A 21,126-nucleotide genomic window follows, 5' to 3' on the forward strand; every position below is an offset into this window, starting at 1 on the left:
TGTGTGTGTGTGTGTGTGTGTGTGTGTAGGTGGTTCATCATCAGTAAACATGCTCACACTTTCACACACACACACACACACACACACACACACACACACACACACACACACACACACACACACACAAACACACACCTAGAGAGAGAACTTGATTTCCACGATGTGTGTATTTGGAGACATTTAGGAAAATGCTGTCATGGCACCACCTTCTCATTGATGTTACAAAAAGAACAGACAAGGATGGAACTGTAGAAGATTATAGATTATAGATTATCTGCTGTTCAACTACGAGACACAACAATATTAAGGTGACTGAGCCAGGCATTAGGCTGGAAACACACCAACCAGCGACATCTTTCTACATGGAGTTTCCAGGCTGCTCGAATGTTGGATTTCTTTTCATTATAAATTAATTTCTGATTTATTTTTGACAGAAAATATCTCTAAAATTCCACTGTCTCCAAATGAAGCTGCTAAAATGGTTAAAAATTAAAAAAAATGTCATGTCCTTGTCATATTCAGATTCAGCCTAGACATTGAAACTATAGTGAAAGGTCTCAGTTTTATGTAATGCTGCTGGTATGATGTGACGAAGCTGTGAGGCGTGCAGGCAGTGAGCCTGCTCTGCAACCAGCGCTGTGGGTGTAGGTGAAATCAGAAAGTAGGTGTTCTTCAGTTGGCGTTGTTTTAAGTTGTAAACATTTTGTCTTTGTTGGTAATGGCTTTTTTTTTGTCCTGTCCCAATATCATTGGCAAGCAGTATGAGTGGTCTGGATGCCTTGTGTTGTTGGGGCAGATTTACTCTGCAAAGGAGGAGTGTGGGAAACTCCTCCTATCGCATATTTTAACTTTATTAAGACAACCGGACCACATCAGGAATGAGAGTGGACAGGAAGAGGAAAACAGAGGGAATATGGGGAAAAGGAAAATGGGAGTGGGGAGACGGGGAAAAACAACAACAACAACACAACAACAGAAAAACAAGCACAGTAACAATATCCACATTTATGGTCACTCTATAGTCCTTAACCATTTGATGCTTAGATGTGTATATGTGTATATGTGTGTGTGTGTGTGTGTGTGTGTGTGTGTGTGTGTGTGTATGTGTATATGTGTGTGTGTGTGTGTGTGTATGAGGGAAGGGGTAGGTGTGTGTGTATGTATGTGTATGTGTTCGTGTGTGTATACAAGTGTGTAGCAATTTGTCATTGGATGTGGTGGGTAATTGATGTGGGGGCTGCAGTAACAGCGCCCCCCCAGACCAAACGCACAGGTGGCCAGAAACCAGGCCACCGAGGCTCCCAGCCACCCCCAGAGCCCAAGGACCCGCGGCAGCATGCCCCCCCGGCAACCACGTGCCCGACCCAAGGAGGAACCCGCAAGGGAGTACAGAGGCAACAGCCCCCAGCGCAAGGAGGCCCGCAGAGGGACAGTGGGCAGGAAGCCCCAGAGCCACCCCGTGACCACCAACCCCAGTGCGAGCCGGACCCAGAGCCAAATGGCCCCGGCAACTGAAGGCCTGCCCACACCCCCAGCGGAGAGCCCGCCACGCACTGGAGAGGTCCCAACCCCCAGCCCCCGCCCACCCAGCAGGAAAGACCCCATTCCGGCCCCAGTGACCCTGCAGGACAAATGGGGGAAGGAGGGCAGACAAAGTCCCCACCCTCCCGCCGGGAAGCCAAGCCCCGGGGGATAGAGAACAGCCCCAAACCCAATCCCCCAAATTCGTCGGCAGGGCCCAGAGCATCCCGGAAATGCCTGGATTACCCGGCGGAGCCCCAAACTCCCGCAGCATGGCCACAGCCCCCACCCAGCCCACCACACACAAGAGGAGGCCGCCCACCCCCACCAGGGCCTGCCTGATTTTGTTGCGATGCCCTCCTCGTCTATCTCTCCCCCCATTTCACCATAGCAACAAAATAAATTGAAGTTTGTTTGTTTTTTTTTACTAAGACTCTTGGCAGCCACCTGCATCGATTCACGGTAGACGGGGATGCATGCGGCAGTTGCTAGGTAATAAGGTAAACTTTCATATTTCTGCTACCAATCAAATAAAAGTATAGACGTGGCCATTGGTCAATCGTCCCTTTGTCATACTTTTACAGACACAGGATTGGATATAACCAGGAAGAAAACAGCAAACAAATTAGGTTTTATGAAATTCTAAATTATATGTCTATTTTCACAAAAAACAGAACAGCCGCTCAAAAACAACTCTAGTATTAATTAAAATCTCAGCTGTTGTCTATTATTACCTAAAAGGTCACATGAAAAGGTAATTATTGCATTGTTCACTTCCTGCATTATACTTAAACACATAAAGATTTAATGTTTCTCTTGCACAGGTGAAGAGAACTAAAGTGTGGTGGCCTTCTACTCCAGCACTCCGACGACTAAGGTCAGAGGGTATCCAGAGGTGAAGGGGTGAATTATTTACAGCAGAATCCGTCCAATGAAAACCTTGTGTTTACCGTGAGAGTGATGTGCCCCACTCACTGTTGCTCTCCTGCTGCTGTTGCTGCATTTCTGCTTTGCAAACACTGCCAGAAACACCGCCGCTCACGCTTCTGAAAGTGCTGCTGTTGTTCATAATAGCGTTTCAGCAGCCTCACCTCCGATACAGCCCCCCCGGGGAGGGCAAAATTCACTCCTTTGTGATGAGCCTGATGTTTGCGTATGGGAAGTGAGAAGTTTGCAGTGTAGACAGCAAACACAGCCTCTGAAATGGATGCTCTGAAATCACCAACAATAAAACAGTTCCACAAGTTGGTTGATTTAAATATAAGGAGATGTGAGCAGACAGGATGTTTCTAATGGGAAGGTTCCAGGTGCTGCCTGATTTCACCCCCGATGTTCATCAGTCGCTGCGTCGTGTTCTGGCTTCTAAAGACAGTCAGCTGTCGTCACAGCCAGGGGCGGCTGTTCTTCAGACTGAGCGGATACAGATGCCCATTGTATATTTATTGGCAACTGACATGGAATATTCAATGATGTATTTAATTTGTTAATGACTTTAACCTTGTAGAAACTCTTCCAGTGGACATGAGGTAACACAAGATCAAAGACACCAAGGGCTCCATATTGTGCACCAGCGAACCGGTATTTTCCCTCGACTGCACCGGTTTAGTGTCTTGGAATTAGGGGTGTGTGGCCACGTGAATCCAATGGTGCACAATAATCTCGGTGCCTAGAATGAAGTGAACCAGCTCCTGCTGAGAGCAAGTCGACTTTATTTCTGTTGTATTTTGGTGAGTTTATTTAGTGAAATCACATCTATATAAACCTCCCTTAAATCACACAATGCCTCTTATTCATGTGTTGCTCTTCTTTATACTTTTAGTTTCGCTTTTTAAAAGTTTTTCTTTGGTGCATTTTGTGCCTTTTTTAGATAGGACAGTGTAGAGTGAGAGGAAATGGGGGGATAGAGAGGGGATGACATACATGGTGCACGCCCTAACCTACTCGGCTATCAGGCCGCCTCTTATTTTCCCTTTTTCAACCAGTTGACGTGATACTGCTGAGAAAATTCACTGTGGCATTAATGCCAGGCAGACAGAAAAACATTGAACAGGTGGTTCTTACAGCTCTGTAATCCATGACAGTCAGTAGGTAGTCTGTACTGCCTTTACTTTACTCTGGTGACTTGTTACAACTAATCTAATTATTTTTATTGTATCAGGGACACACACTAAACTCTGTATTAAAGCTGTGTTATGACAATAAAGGCATTCAAATGAGATTTACTACTGCCTTCTTGAAAAATAAAGACTGGAGCAGGAGCACTGTACAGTTCCAACTGGATATAAATGAATGCTTCGTAGTGTATGGTAGCTGAGTGCTGTAAAGTTGTGTGTGTGTGTGTGTGTTTGTTCAGTCGTCATCTCACCCCGAACATTTGCCGGAGGTCAGGATCTCGGAAGCGGAAGGGGATGTTGGAGACGTGTAACCTCTTCGGCTGCTGCTTCCCGGACGAGTCAGTGGGCTGCAGGTGGAGCTGCTGGGAGCCCTCTGTCTGTACAGCCTCCTCGGCCTGCTGCAGGGAGACACACACACAGCACGTCACACATTAGCTCCGTCTGTACACAAAAAGGAAAGGTGACTCAGGCGAGAGGTGAGGTTGTTCAGCTTGACAGAGCTGGAGCGACATATGTGTGGAGGGAGAGTGGAAAAGAGTGTAAAAGACGAGGGGAGGAGGGCGCCACAGAGAGCTGTATCTGTATCCTCCTCTGTGGGTTTAAATGGCCACAGCGGGGTTTATTTTATCACTGATCCCTCCTCTCTCTGCTCCCGTGGCATCGATATGTGACCTGAGAGATTACGAAAACTGTCTAAAAGAAATTTACTTTTACATTTAACAACCTAGGAAATGTCTACACCCAAGCATACATTATAATAGGCCATGAGGAGGCAGAGAGTGGTAGTATCCACATCCAAATATTTTGCACACTATTATCTCCCAAAAATCCCTGATAGGTGGCCACTCTTCGTCATTATGTGCTCCAGATTAAATACTACAGCAGCTATTGCAGTGGATGCAGTTGAAATCCAGTCAGATGCTGATGCTGGAAATCTGTTGCCATGTTTAACCTGGAATAACATCATGAAAGCAGAAAACCCAGCTTAATTCAGGTAACATAACTCAATGGAAACACAGACCACTCACCATTGCGTTTCATTGACTTTTATTAAAAAAAAAGAAAAAAAATCACTTCTATTTTGTGGAGAAGTGGAAGTGAAGGGCACTGGCCTGGCTGAGCTCATTCAGGACACACAAATCACCCTTTGGTGTTGAATACCTTCACATGGACAATGTGATTTATGTTCAGTGTCAACACTCGGTCATCGAGTAGTAGGGTGGAAGGGTGTGGAGGTCCAGCTTCCACAGTGACTTTAAACACAATATGTTTATTTAAATTTGACCAAAACCACTGTATCAAGTGTTTCATTTGTCAAACCATCAACATACACTAATCTTAATCAACTAATCTTAATCTCTTCTGATTGGCTTACTGACCTGTTGTTAGTAGAGCTTCAGAGAGAGGCCTGAAAGAGGGGGTATAAAACTACAATGAAATGGTTTTTGGTTAAAAATATTTTTTCTGATGGAAATCAACACTTGTAAAATATGGGAGCTTTAAGATTTTGGTGTGGTGTAGTTTTAGCTCTTGGGGTAGGGCCCCAGTAACAACATTGTCCAAGTGTGTTAATTACTTGTTGTTATGGTACCACATTTAACACAATTTGATACTTTCTATATACTCATGGGAGATTCTGAAAATACAAATACAACTTTCATGACAGTGAAATAATACTGAATTATCTGTGACGAGTTAAGATGTTTCTGGTTATGAACCATATGGAAATGTTTTATTTCTCATTATGTCCTGAATTTAAAGAGATAGAGTTATAGAACTAGATATCCATCTAACTACCTGCCTGTGTAGAGCAGTGTTGTGAATTGACAGGCAGACTGGTGCCACGTCAGCAGTGAGGTGGAAGATGAGGTGAACAGGAAGCTGAGCCGGACCTCTAGATTTAACAGTTGATCCACATTTCAAACCCGTCCTGGGGTCGTGAACTCTGGGTCTTGACACAAACAATGAGACTGCAGAATCTAGCAGCTGAAGACTGAGGAGCTCTGAGTGAACTGCTGCTCTATCAAGGAGCCAGGTGAGGTGGTTTGGGGATCTGGTTAGGATGCTTCCCTGGTGTTCTGGGCATGTCCAGCTGGAGGGATCTCCAATGGACACCCACAGCATCCTGAAATGACTTGGTGTGATCAGAATCAGAGCCACTGAGGCACACAAAAGTCACTTTGTGTTTGGTTGGTTACAGCCCAACAATTTATGTCACACATTAGGAAAACTGCAGGTTCCCAACTTCACTGTTTAATGGGATGTTCACTATAAATTCATGTCTGGTAAGTTTATTACAGGTCTTGCACAACTCTACACTGCAGATACAATAACATGCTTTATGCTGGTCTGAATCCCTCAGGCTAGGGAAGAACATTTCATAATTTAGGCTGGGTTTATATTGAATTGTTCTCTTAACTTGGACAGGTCTGGGGTGCTCAGTGGCTAACCTGGAAGAGAGCTGCGGCAGAACACAGCCATGGATGAAGCAGTGGCCTCTGAGAGCTGCTACTACCTTCACTGAAACTCAAGACTCAGCACACTGTAAGTGTTGGGACAAGTGGTTTAACTCTATGAAGGCTGGCAGGAGAAAAACTTATTGGAGCTGCGAGACTGTTGTTCGTATTTAGTCAACTGAAGAAAATCATTTGGTTAAAGAAGCAACTTTGACTGTTGGTAGGATCCAGGAAACAAAAACTAGGCACAAGTCAAAATTCATGACTCCTTGGTCCTGAGTAATCATAGGTTGTTTCAGGCGTCTGAACAACAGACTAATGCTTTCATTTTTCTTACGACGACATTTTCTTAATTTTATAGTTTTTGATAAACCGGACTGGGGGACTTTATCATTGCTGCTGCAGTGTTAATGGATGAAATATAGGCTACTCCTCAGTTGGACCTTTACTGCAGGGAAGCTGATTTTTGATGAATCATTGTTACTACTTATTACCTCAATATCACATTTTGTAAGCTTTTGATTGTGGGACTGTGGTCTATGTAAGAAAGAGGGAAAAAATAACACAAGAGACAAAAATATGAATCTTCCCTTACATGTTTTGGGCAACAACCCAATTATTAAATCCACTTTTCCTTCACTTGCATCTCTTCCTTGAATCTTAGTCCCTCCGACTGAAGACACGAGGAGTGATGTGGGAAGAGGTGCAAAGAGAGAGAATCTGAGGAGACATGTTTTCAGAGACATAAGAGATCCTTTCCTCTCAACGTCAGATGATGATGACACAACTGGATCACAGCTGTATCACCTGTCAGTCTGCAGGTGTTGACAACTCTGTAGAAACCATTAACACACTGTCCAAATAATAATAATAATAATAATAATAATAATAATAATAATAATAATAATAATAATAATAATAATAATAAGGGTGCACAGTTGCCAGCTCAGCTGTTTTTCTAAGTCTTTCTGTATGTTTTACACTTAAAATAAACCATACTTCTCTTAAAAAAAAAACAACAACAACAACAAACATTTCTAACCGGCCTTGGCAGTAACTCCTCCCCCTCAGTGGAATTCCCATGAGTTCGTTGTGTGACTTCCATTAGTAAACCTCTTAAAAAATGAAGGTTTTATGAATAAAAGTACAGCTGTTGTTAGTATTACATTGTTGTTAGTCCATTATAAAGTAAAGTCTTTGAAATAATCCTGTTCAGAGTAGCCAGCGCATCACAAATCCCCTCATAGATGAAGTTTCTCCAGTTGATCCCTGTTCCTCTGGAGCCTTGCAGCCAGTGTGTGTGTGTGTGTGTGTGTGTGTGTGTGTGTGTTAGTGTGGCTGTACTCTTTCATTAAGTTTAGCACGGTATCAAATGGAGCAGCTTTAATGCTGTAAGCCTGCTTCTGCCACAGTCTAACAGTCTAAAGAGCCACCATCAGCCTCTGCTCTCTGTCTTTCTCTCTCTCTCTCTGTCTCTCTCTCTCTCTCTCTGTGGTTGCCATGTGAGCAGCCAGGCAGGAAGAGGAAATAATTACATGAACAATATCATACACAAGCAGGCCGAGCTTCCTCCCTGTCATCAGGGAACCAGTACAAAGGTGTGTATGTGTGTGTGTGTGTGTGTGCGTGTGTGTGTGTGAGGAGACAAGCTATACACAACTAATCTATGCAACCAAGCCTCCCTTATGCCATTTACACACACACAGACACACAGAGGCAGCCCAAACTGCTCCAAACTGCCCTGGACACCTCCACCTGATTACACAGCCAGCTAGAGCTCCCACATGTGTGTCTGAGGGAGTGTGTGTTACTTGCTGCGCTCAGCAGTGCGACTGCAGCCCACCTCCTCAGGCCTGTAATGGAAGCTATCACATGAGTGCTATCAGATAGGTAGATTACTGTACAGCACAGTTAGACTGAGCCTCCTATCCCCAGGAATCAGACCAGGACACACACTCACACATGCACACACACAAGCATATGCAAAGAGACAAAACAACAGTACCCCAGTGATCTAGTATTAGACAAGTGATAAAGGTCAAAATAGAAGAAGCAGAACTAAACTCTCCTTACTTCTTGTCCCAAGTGTGGGTCAAGCTGGATGGTGACCCCTGTGTTCAAACAACTTCCACTAGAGAGAGGTCAAAGGTCATTAACTAGGAGCTGGAGGCAGATCAAGCAGGGCATTCACATCTTACAACAGAGACCATCTCTAAACAAACACAGGCGTTACCGCCCCCCCGTCTACACCCCCTGTTATCACAGGACCAGACTCTGTGATGACAGCTGAGTGAGGAAGGTCATGAGCTGCACAGTCACTTGTGTTATTGTATGTATGTGATTCAAGATTTACATTCAAGAAGTGACATTAAATTATATCTCTTCAATTTTTTATATTATATTTTTAAAAGATGATATATTTATACAGTTATATATTTTTTATTAATAAAAAAAAGAGAAAATGTAATGTTTGAAAAAATCTAAATGAACAAATCAGGTACAAATAACATTTGAATAAAGGCACTTAGCTGAAAAAAAAGACAATTTGGAGAATTTTAGGTCAAGGTTTGTCCATAGACAGCCGATATATTATCAGCAATTCTACAATTTATACAGGCTGTAATCAGTGTATCAGTGATGGGTATAAAAATTAGCCTGGGACTTTTTTGACACGTCTCAAACCAAATTTCATGGCCACATATTAAACAGTTTTTAAGAGATCCCACTAGAAACCAAAACTGGCAACCGATTATGTACTGTGAGCGTGCCGGCCCTTTAAGAGTGATTTTATTTTTATGATTCCACGTCCTGCATGCCCTGACCAGAAAACACACCTGTGGGTCACGTTTTGTGCCTCATGAGCTGGGGCAGTGTCCAGGCACCGACCTGCCGCTACTACTAAATATTCTAAAGACCTTCTCACTTCTGACCTGGCCCTCCAAAACCCATCTGCACAAAGACCATCACAAATGGTCTGTATCACACTTTATAAGAATCATGAGGGGAAAAAGAGAATAAATTAACTGTGATGAGCTGTAGAACAACACATGACATAATGACACCTGAACATGAATTATATCTATATAATTTGTGATGTTATAGTCTAATTCAGAGGTTCCCAACCTTTGTGCTTTGAAAGAATTTCAAGTGGGCCGACAAATCATCTGCATGTTTTTTTCTAACAAAATGATCTTTAAAAACATTAAAAAAGGTTAAAAACTCCTCAGGCCTGAATGTTCAACGTTATCATTAAAATAAAAAAGGGGTTTTGAGAAGGCATTATTTCGCTTTCATATTGTGATGGGGACAAATGTGGGCTGCCAACGTTTTGGAGATTTTCAAGTGGGAAACGCCTCACAATGAGTCAACACATGAAGAAACGTCACCTACAAGTCAAACAAGTTGCATTGTATTAAACTATAAATCTGTTTTCACTTTGCTCTGTATATAACTACAGGTTAATCACTAGAGAGAGAGAGAGAGAGAGAGAGAGAGAGATATTTGAAATCAGACTGGACAGTTCAGCAGTGAATATAACACCAGACAAATTTTAAATTTTAGTCACTTTTCTTCCTTCACTGGATCTTTCTGTAATAAAATTCTGCAGATCTGAGCTGATCACAGACTTTGAGGACTTTAATTAGCTCATTACAATCATTAAAACAAAGCTAAATGAATTCAGACTACCTTCCTGTGCCTTCTACCTGACACTAGTGTTTTACTGGACTTTTTTCATTTATTCATTTTGTTGAGGGGGGGCTGTGCTGGTTCTCCTGATGGCCACTCCACTACTGAAGTTACGACGTTAGAGGTAAGACTGAGGCTAATCTTCTTTTTTTTAAAAAAAAAAAAAAAAAAGAAATGCAGCATCAACCTGATATATTCCTCTGACAGTATATTTTTGGACAATAAATGCAGTAAGTGTCTTTTAGGCCACAGTGACCGTGTGTGTGGTGTCTTACTCCTTTATCCTCCAGCAGCTATGTCTCTTGACAGTAACAATTACGGCCTGTGACAAACTCTCCACAGTGACTGTAAAACACTCCCAGTAATGCTGACTGTACCAAGTCTCCTCTCACTGGACTCCCCAACTCTGCCATCACTGTCTATACAGTGCAGCCCCATACCTTCCCAGCATGCCCCAGTCTTATTGGGCCTGACAGCTTGAAGGCTCCTCAACTAGAGGCAAGTGGTGGTGCAGTTAACTATAGTGTTACACTGTTAGTGTGTGTGTGTGTGTTTGCAGTTCTATGCTGAAATGCAGCTGAAATACAGTTCATTTATCAGTGAAACTATAAGTGTGTCCCTGTGTGCGCGCTCCGTGTGTGTGAATGTATAGTTCATACATGCATTTGCACACTTGCTTGATCTTATAGCGAAGGTCCAAGAGAATATTAAAGTCCTTTTAAATGAAATCTATCTAACGGTATATATCTTTTATGATTGGTCATTTTTAGACAAATTTCTTGGTATTTAATGAATTTTACTATTTATTGCTATGTATTTACTGACGTTGTTTGTTGATCTGTGCCCTCGATGCGCAACAGTGTTTGTGAACAGTATTTATGGATCGTAGGTTGTGTGTATATGTGACTGTATATGGGGCAAGCTGCATATGAACCGCCCTTTTGGGATCAATAAAGTTATCTGAATCTGAATCATCTGGATCTCCTTTTACTTTCTTGTTTTAGGCATCTTCTCCGATTTTGAAGCTTATTGGGGGCACAGGGTGGGGTACTTTTGACTTTTTAAGTGTTAGGTTTCATGTTGTGTGAAGTGTGGTGTCAAAGGAACTTCAGAAAGACAGTTGTAGAGTGAGTGAGAGAGACATTCCTCTCAGCTGCCTGCACTCTTCTCAGCGTACCACCCACCACTACAAAAGCATCTGAGCTGAGCTGAGTGCAGTGAGGAAACTCTGCCTCAACTAACTATCTCCAAACCTTAAAACCTTCAAAGCAGAATGGCTCTCTGGGGACTGGTCGCTAAAATATACATACGCTAAATTATAAAACGCTGGTTTGAATTTTTGATTTAACTGTCTGCAACCCATTGCTTTCCAAAGTCAAATTCAGCCCACAGCTCAGTTTTTTATTCTGCAGCCACTTTCACAATAATCTGTTAAGGACTCAGATTACTGAACAAATTAACTGAAGAGATGCTCACAGGCAGTTTTTGAGTTTGACTTATTGATGAAATTTAGGCATTTTGTGTTTTTGTTTTTTAACTGATTATTGTTCAAAATTCAGCCCCAACATGTTTATCCCACCATTTATAATAATTTTCACCACATCAGATTTTTTGTTTTCTTGTTTTCTTGCACTTTTGCACAGTCTGCCCTGCTGCAGAGTCCGACCTTTATTTCATTGCTTTGCTTAGGGCACATTGTACCTCAGCATGTGACTCACTGCTGTTTAGTGGAAACCTGAAACATATAATACAATAATACAATTACATAATTTAAAAAAACATCGGAAACATAACATACAACAACAACCCTGCAAAAAAAAAGGCAATAATTTCATGTATCACAATACTGGGGCTGGACTGTATCGAGACATTACATCTTTGTAGACCGCCCAGGCATACTGACATTGGCTACAATGAATTCCCAATTCAAGTCGCAAGCCATGGTTGAAACCTGTTAGAGTGCGCTATAGTACAGTTACCTCATTCATTCATTTAGTCATTTAGTCATTTAGCAGGTACCTGTTTAATTTCATGATCCTGTGACTTTAAAATCAATAAAAATCTGGCATCAATCTCAGCAACCTGTCTACCTTGTCATTAGTGAGGAGGACATCCACACAACAACTTCCTATGAGTGACCAGTTTCTACCACACCCGAACCTACCTAACCTAAAACAAGACGTTTTAAGTTACTTGCTGGCAGAAGCACTGAGGCTACCACATAGCCAGGACAAAGATGTTCACACAACTCTAACATCTGTACAGATTAGAGGGTATGGAGGAATGCCCACAAACAGAGAGGGCTTGGGTATCACAGATAAATAAATTCACAAGGTTTAAACAGAATAATGACCAACAGGATGTGAGTGAAAAGTGAGTAAAAAATATATTCGCCACATTTTCAAAGTCTAGTTAAACATTCACTATTCGTGTTCTGCATGTGGCTGAATTATGTGGAATCAGTTCCAGGGAGGAGGAACTAAGTGTAGATCTGCTGGGCTACAAAAAAGGAACAATCTCAGAAATGTATTATAAATGATGAGATCATCCTAATACTTTGATGACTCCTGTCCATAACTGAAGATGTTTGCAGTGGACTGATCAGTGAATCCTGGTTCTAGCTGCACAACCACAGCAAACTGAAGGTGTGGCATAAAGAACATGAGGCCAAGGACCAACCATGCACAGTACAGCTTATTTGGAAGTGAATGAAGTGAAATGAATGAATGTAAAGGCTTGGGAGTGTTCATGATTGCACTTTCTAGAGATGATACATGTTTGACTTGACATCTATTTCTCATTCAATTACCATTTCACGAAATCAGTTTAGTATAGAACAACAACAATTACTGACTTTTTAAATCAGCTGATTGAAACTTTTACGTTTGCACTGAAGATTTTTTAGCCCTTGTGCAGAGCAAAAGAAAAAAAGAAAATTGCATTAGCTGTCAGACCATCACTCAAGTCCCCCTAACTATATTAACCTTCACTGATGCCAACTTCTTAATGAAAATACAGCACAACACTGTACAGTCAGCATGGTTCATGAAGGCGAGGTGGGTTGTGACATACTGGCTTGCACAGGATTGTACCGGGGTACCTAACAAACAGGTAGTTCGGTGTAGATATAAACTGCAGACTCACCGTTACTGTGTTAGCTGTGAGGGCGGGGGTGTTGCTGTCATTCCCCGGCTGTTCGCTGTGTGTGTGTGTCGGCGTGTACAGTGTCAGGGCGTGCTCGGCCACTGTGCTTGGTCCCGTGTAGTCGGCTGGTTGGTGGGTATGGGGCGTGGCGTACTCAGCAGGGATCCCGTTCTGTGGTGGAGGGGGGTACTGGGCTGGTGGGAAGGGTTGGGCCATGGCTTCAGGGGGAGCTGGGGCCTCTTGGTTACCCTGCAAGGATGGACGGAGATAGGGACAGAGGGAAGGAAAAGGTTAGAAAGGTTTGTTTCGTAGTGACTGGTTTACTTGTCTGAGGCAAGTGGTTAAAAAGCAATACAAGTGCCCCGCATTTTTATGTGACTGATGGCAGGTTTACCCCCAGCTTGGTTTCTAAAATGGTCAAACCATTCCATCAAAAGTAGCCGGCAGAATTCTGCTTCCAATTGGTTTAGCAAACCCCCCCCAATGTTATTGGCTTTAACTGGGCTCAGAATACCTCTCAAACTAAGTGCCTGTCAGATCATCTAACAGCGTCATGGTGGAATCAGAGGGTTGACTCCACCATGGTCTGGTCTGAGATGCTGGCAAGTTTAGAACTTCTCTCTCAAACTCTTTTTCCATTCTTTCCACAACTTCTTCTGTCACTTTTTATGTGTGCAACACCTTGCTTGCCTTCAAAGGCTGACTGTCTGAAAGTGTGCACTCTTGTCCCTATTTGTATTATTCATTATGTCACTCTTGTCTATGATGGCAGGTTTTATTGCCCCAAAATGGGTCCTTTCGGAAGACTAAAAACCTTTACACATGCCCAGACAACACTTTGTACAACCTAGTTTGTTTGAAGCGAACAACTTTAGGACAAACTAAAGTTGTTGAGTTTCTAGCAGCCTGACAGGAAGGTTCACTGAAATTCTTTTACTCTGGAAACAAAGATCCCCTATATACAAGTAAAGATGATGCTGAAATGGTTGGAAAAGGTAAAAATAAAGTAATGCTCCGAGAAGGGGCTTCCTGGTAGCTGAATAGTCACAGTGCGTTCCACAGAGCCACACCATAACCCCCTCTGTCTCCGCTCATTCCCTGTCTGAATCTGCACTGTCTGCTATCAAACAGAGGCAAAACAAAAAAACTTGTGATCTTTGGAGAATATGAATAATTACATATTACAATAATAATAATAATAAAGTCAAGTTACAGTCAGGTTTTTTTTTTTTATCAGAGAATGGTGGGAACATGATCAGCAGCTCCACAGAGATGTTTTCCAGGGTGATGTGCAACAGAAAAGAGGAGTGACAGGATGAGAAGAAGGGAGAGGCCATGGTTTGGTCATAAAATCCAGTTTCTCCAGTGACGAGACTGGAAGATAGCACAGGACATCATCAAACTACCTGTCCATCAATAAACAAGTCTAATAATTGGAACGGTACTCAGTAGAGCGCATACCTCTGCCAAGGTCAAACAATTCTACACGTCTGTCAGACCAAATAACTCACAGATCTCTACACCATTAATGTCTGATTTTTTACACTGGGATCTCAACATTATTTCCTGAGAAATTGACAATTGACAAGTGTCAAGAATTACCCAACAATCGTGCACTGTTAAGGAAAGCGATAAAAAAAAAAACACCCATTCATCAGATCTGCACCAAATTATATATTATATGGCCCATGATCCATCCACTTTTTGCGTAATCCTGCTGTCAAATAAATAAACAAACAGACATGGGTGAAAACTCCTTGGGGGAGGTAAATGAGAGACAGTGGGTATCTTTTATACATGGTAAGAGGAGAATATTGGGTCTATTTGTAGAACAGAAAGTCTGTTTGATCACAACACAAACCACCTCACCCACACTGAAATCTCTGTGAGGGAAGATGCTCGCCAAACACACGCACACAAACACTCACACAGGGAATGAGAAATACATAGACCAAAGGAAAGTGATGCAAATTACATCCTTTATAAGAGATGAGAAAGATCAATTAACTGATACTCTTTTGATGACAAGCTCTGTTTTGAAATCCACGTTTCTAATAGAAGTTGGCATTTTCCCTCTCTTCTCCACTTTTCTTCATTTATTCCTCACTTGCCTCAGTTCCTGTGATTTTCTCTCGTCTCCCCTTTTAGCGGGAGTATCCTGCTCTTTCGCTCCTGTCCAGGCTCGTCCTATTTCACACGCCTGTCAGATGCCTGTTTCCCCCAACCGATGATGATGAATTCATCTGACATATTAGCGGCCCACTTTTCTTCCACGCTGCTCCAAAACTTGATGGAAAATGGCTTAAAAATTTATAAATCAATCACAGCAACTTTTTGAGGTGGGACGAGGCTCTGACCTTAGCTGTTTCCAAAGGTTTCTCCGATCGATAGCAGTATTGAAGTTGGCTATTCTTATGCATGGAGATTGATGGTGTTGAGCATAACAAAGCAGTTTGGCGATGGCTCGCTCACTGTAGCCATGTCGTGCCTGGCAGAGTCATTGTTGACTCCCCAGTGCAGAAAAGCGTTTTGCTCAATTTAGGGTTTACTCACTTCACATACAAATGAAGAAAAAATAAATCTCCAGCAGCAAACGAGTCAAGTCATCAATAATGACACTGGACTGTGCTTGTTGCGTTTAGATACAAGTAATGCTTTTTAAAATGATTTGTGATGTCCAAACAGCTGAAGTAAACACTTTACTCAAATCAAATACACACATACACACTTTAATAGTTGTTTTCAAGCTTAAGTGGCAATTTCAAGTGGCAATATTTTAAGTGTAGATTTTTATCTCTTCTCCTTCTTAGGTCTTGTCAATGTATTTCTGCCATTGATAAGATCACAGTGACAAAGAAACAGGAGCAGTAGATTCAGAAATCAGCATATAATCTAACTGTTTCATATACATGACGATCCAGACGGGGACAGCACCTCTTAAAAGGATGGTTTTCTTTGCCACTGTCGCCAAGTACATGCTCATGGTGGGAACTGTTGGGTCTATGTTATAAAGAGTAGGAGCAGACCTGCCCTATTTGAAAAGTGCCTTGAGATAACTTCTGTTGTGATCTGGTGCTATATCAATAAAGATTCACATGACTTGACACAAGATTAATAGAGAGCCATGTCATGACATCACTTCCTGTACTCTGTTGTTTTTGTAACTCAATACAATCTCCCACTGAAGGTTTCCTTCACTGATCTTTATGAATAAATGTAATGTGTTCCTGGGGTTTAATAGGCAGATTACAACATTAAGTAGAAGGGGACTCAGAGAGTGCAGACCTCTGCCAAGGCCAATGTCAAACAACATACACCAGACAAAAAAAAATCTAATTCCCCAAATTTAAGCCCCCAAATCTTTGCTGGCCCAGTCCCCATCCCTCCACCAGATCCAGTGAAATTTGGTTCAGTACTCTGATCCTGCTGACTAACAAACAGACGTGGGTGAAAGCATAACCTCCTTGGCCCGGGTAATTAGTGTCTACCACACACACTAATGTTAGAATTTGAGATATTATGTGTATTAAATTATAAAATCATTATTTTGATTATCCAGGCCTGACCCCGAAAATGTCCCATTATCCTGAGCACTTATACAATTCCTTAAAAAGTCGTAAATGTTTAAACTTATACAATGTATATTTCTATGACAGCTGAGCAAATTCCATCTGCTGTGAGTAAGTGAACCGCGAACTGAGAGTCCGACAATATTTCTCAGTGTTCTGTGAAATCTTATTATCTATGATTTCCACCCTGACTCTCCTCTAAAGTCATCTTTCCAGCTTTTTAGCTGTAATCGCTCTGTCTGGAAAATGTTCAGCCCCTTCTGTCCCTTCTCACAGCCACTTGACTGGCCTCAGTCCATCAAGCTGTGAACCTTTCACTCGCGACAGTCTGTGGGCATGTTGGACATGCTGGTTGTTAAAGGCTGAAAGAAAACTTAAAGGTCTAGTATTGTATAAAGGTAGATGTCCATGTCTCTATTAATTATAAAGCAGATTTAGGTTAAGTATCAAAGCCTCAGTTAACAGAGAAATGCACACAGCCTGTATTCAGAAACTGAGCCTTAAAATGAGCTGTCAGGACTTCTGTAACTTTGTGATGCCACAACAAAACAGTCACCTCCCTCATTCATGCCCCAAGCCCCGTCTGCCTGGACCCACAATCCAACCTTGTAGGATTTGGTTTCTCTGTGTGTTTACCTTAAATCTGCTATATTTTTATTCAATCAACACAAACAGGCTCAGAGCCTCTTTTCTGATTGGCTCACTGACCTGTTGTTACTAGAGCTCCAGGGAGAAGCCTGAGAGAAGAGATGTAAAACTACACTGAGATGGTTTTTGAGTTTTAAAACCACAAATATATCTTCTTATGGGTCTCAACACTTCAAATAAAAGTGTAGAGAAGTGTAAAATATGGGACCTTTAAATAAACAATGACACAGTTTTTTGTAGAATCTACAACCCTCGTCTCAACAAATGGAGTGAACCGCATTTCATACTTTTAAGCAGGATTTTACTGTTGAGGTTTTCGTACCTCTGGAACAGGACACAGACGCTCCAGGTTTACAGCAGCTCTCAGTTTTGCTCCCATACACTGGCCTGATTTCTCTCACTGTTAATCTGAGAGTCTTTGCAGGGTGGATGTGTGGCCTGGGGCGAGTCTTGCTTCACTAAAACAAGGAGCCACATCGATAGGCCTCCCTGCCTCGTCGCATTGATAAAGAGCTGAGCTGATGTATGGCCCCACCTGGTCAATGCACACACTGGAGACAAGCACATGCACTTGCACAAACACACACACACCAGCAGTGAGCCATGAACAAAGACAGTCGAGTTAAATAATAGCAGTGGAGTGTGTGAAGTGAGAGCTGCAGGGAAAATGCGTAACCTGGAAGTTTTCATTTTAATATGCCTAAATCATGAGCTGAGGTGTGATACATCTCCCTCTGTGCACACTCCCACACACACACACACACACACACACACAGCCATGCTCACAAGCTGAGCTAGAGAGGGTTTGCCCTGCTGGGGTTTAGGAAGCAAAGAGGGATCAGGAATAGAGGCTGAGGAGAAAGAGTTAGAGAGAGCCAGAGACAGAGTGAGAGAGCGAGTGTTAGAGTCAGTGAACATCCATCATCAATCAAAGTGACTGAGGCGCTGACACACTGAGACATCCCCAGATCCTTGTCGACAAATTGCGCTGGTAAATGATTTCTCCTATCAGCTAAATCATACTATCCATCCCTCTCTCCCTCCATCTTTCCATCTATCTCTCTGCATCAACCACCCTTCTCTCTCTCTCTCTCTCTCTCTCCTATGTCTTTCCCTCATTGAGTTTATTTCCCTTTGGCTCAGTGGAGCGCCATGGCTGATGTCTGATGGACTCCGGCTCCATTTACACATGAGGCATATGTATGATGCACTCACTCTCTCTCTCTCTCTCTCTGACTGTCCTCCCCATAGCTTATCTGTGCAGGCAGCTTATTAAGACTTATTGCTATGTTTTATTGTTAGGTGACCTGTAGCTACCTCTGTTGCCATGGTGTCAATGGTGTAAGGTTTAGGAAAAGATTGTAGTTTGGGTTAAGGGTTCCTTAAGGTTACAGGACGTTCAAACAGTGTGTTTTGTGGATTTATTCGCACGCCCGACCCTCCTCCTAATGTGGACTTTGCCACTACTTTCTACTATAATTTATACTATTTATAAAGACTACTATTTATTATCGTAGCCATGATACATCCATGTACGTCTGCTGCTGGTAGGAGCTCTAATTCATGGAATGCACCTGTGGGTTGTAGCGATCATAGTATAGCACAGAATATACAAAAGCATCAGCAATGAATAGTTAGTTTATGCACCCATGCCTCTGACTCATGTAGCTACTATTGCTAGTGTTCCAGTCATAAGACTTTAGATTTTACTGGACAAAATCCACAAAACACACTTGCAGCTCCACCTTCACTTTAAAACTAGTGACTTGGAATGACTTGATGCCCTCCCCATGACCAAAGATTAAACGTTCTGTTAATAAATGCACAGTGACCCATCTCTAAATTTTCCTGCTACCAGATATGCTGCGAATCAGTCCGACAGTAGCCAATCACACTGCAGAGCAGGAGGGAAGGATGTGTTAGTCGGTGCAGGTCGACAACAGATAACACTTCGATCATCACAGGCAGGTCTCAGAACTCTGCTGTGATCGACATTATACAGATGGCAACGTGCAAAACAGTGTAGTTGGTATTAACAACAGCAGTGGATGTTTGTTCAAACACAAAACAAACAGGAAGAAGGTGTAAAGAGATCTTGCAAAAAGATACGTTTCTGGAAAATGCAGATGGTGGACGGGGGGAAAGGAACCAATAGGAACAAACTTCCAACGTGATCATTCACACAGGGCCAGGGAGCGGTCAGTCGGTCTGCAGCCACAACTGATTCATTTCATGAAACACTTCATCCAGCACCTTTAACAACACAATAAATAAACCCATCATGCAAGAAGTGTTGGTGTGTGTGTGTCCATGTTCAGTACCTAAAATACGACTCGGATAGGATGACAGATTTATTTTGGATGAATTGACCTGCACAGCACAGGAAGCCATCATCAGTGGCGAGGAGCAGGAGGCTCGGTGGCTAATCTACAGTTGACTGTTTGTGTGTCTCTGAGAGCAGATTAGACAGGAAAAAAAGAGCTTCATTCATTGCAGGGTAAAAGTTCGCACACACACACACACACACACACACGGTTGCACAGTGGGTGCATGTCTAATATTGATTCCCTTCTCTTCAGCTATTTTCTAAAGTAGCCCAGGGCTTCTCTCCACCCCTACTAACCATTATCCAAGCGCTCTGCTGGGCAGGGACGCTTCAGAACACTCCTCCCACACGCACACACAGACACACACGCCCCTCAAGCTGCACCGCACTGTGCATGCGTGTGTATGTGTGTGTCGGGTGTAATGTATTGTAATGATCTCAGAGTGAGAGGAGGAGTTGGAGGAGATGCGATACAGGCCCAAAGTCAAAAAGAAGCCCACGATTCACACACTGTTGTGTGAGTGTGTGCGCGCCATCCAGCCCACTCCACAGCGCCTGGGTCCCTCACACTCCCGACACTACAGCTTAATTATTACGGATTGACATAGATGAGTCGTGAAGATTGCTGCAGTGGGCCAGTGAGGCTAATCAGCCAGTCACATGAAAACACACACACACACACACACACACACAAACACAGCTGTCACTTCACCTCTTACACAGGCTAAAACAAAGAAAAGGAACGATGCAGCAACACAGTGTCCACCGACTCAGCCTGAGCCTCAGAGGGACTGGGACTGTGGTGTGCACGCTCGTGCAGACTGCGGTGTTTTTGCCTGATGCAGCTTTTTTGGCCAGACTGTGCGAACATGCCAGAAACCTGTTGCTTTAGGGAGTGATTAATATTGATGTGCACTGCAGACATTAGACAGAAAAGAGGACAGAAGGAAGGAAAAATTGTAGGGAGAGAGAGAGAGAGAGGGAGAGGGAGAGAGAGAGAGAGAGAGAGAGAGAGAGAGAGAGAGAGACCGGAGGGAAGCAGAGGGAGCACTCGCCCAAAACACTGCAGACATTTTGTCAGTAAACAAAAAGTAACATTGTTGGATTCCACTTTCATTAGGTTTAAAATGTTCTCTCCCCTACAGTGCTGAGGCAGAGGAGGGGGAGTGAAGACTTGTGAATAAAGAAAGATACACAATAGAAGCCGAAATGCGCACGCTTTACTTTAGCATGGGTCACTCCAACATTTCAGGTTAACCCGACACGAAAATGTAAATATAGAATAAATAAATGTAAAATATAAGCCATCTCTGTCCAGACCAGCTTTTATATGAGTGGATATGTGTGTTCTGGTGAGAACAGCTGCAGCTGGTGGTTTAGATGCAGAAAATGCATGAGATGAAAATGACAAAAGAAGGCTTTAAAAACAAGTCAGAAAACAGAGCCAGTGAGGACTGGACTTCATGACTTCATTAGTCCTCTAAATGTTGTGTGAGGCCTAATCATGTTGAACCTGAGTTCATCCTTTGTGAGCTTCTGGGAAAAATTGTCAAATTTAAAAGGTCCCATATCTGACACTTTTCCTGCATTTTATTTGAAGTGTTGATATCCATAAGAAGATATATTTATGGTTTTAAGAACCAAAAAAACATTTTTATGTA

At 42.6% G+C, this 21,126-nt stretch overlaps 1 protein-coding gene across 6 annotated transcripts in view; it reads right to left on the reverse strand.

The window, feature by feature from the left end:
- The window catches only part of rbfox3a (RNA binding fox-1 homolog 3a), a 563,670-nt gene that overhangs the window by 58,695 nt on the left and 483,849 nt on the right, over positions 1-21,126 (reverse strand). For 4 of the 6 annotated variants that reach the window (XM_071463610.1, XM_071463608.1, XM_071463612.1 and 1 more), the window contains 2 exons: positions 12,923-13,171; positions 3,887-4,033 (listed from right to left, as the gene is read on the reverse strand). In XM_071463610.1, coding sequence (XP_071319711.1) covers positions 3,887-4,033; positions 12,923-13,171 — 396 coding nt within the window. The remainder of the gene's footprint in view (positions 1-3,886; positions 4,034-12,922; positions 13,172-21,126) is intronic. The other 2 variants (XM_071463611.1, XM_071463609.1) reach the window with 1 other exon arrangement.

This window comes from Trachinotus anak, unplaced genomic scaffold (assembly GCF_046630095.1).
Source record: "Trachinotus anak isolate AG129_WGS33_773 ecotype Australia unplaced genomic scaffold, CSIRO_AGI_Tana_v1 ptg000025l, whole genome shotgun sequence".
NCBI classification, from domain to species: domain Eukaryota; kingdom Metazoa; phylum Chordata; class Actinopteri; order Carangiformes; family Carangidae; genus Trachinotus; species Trachinotus anak.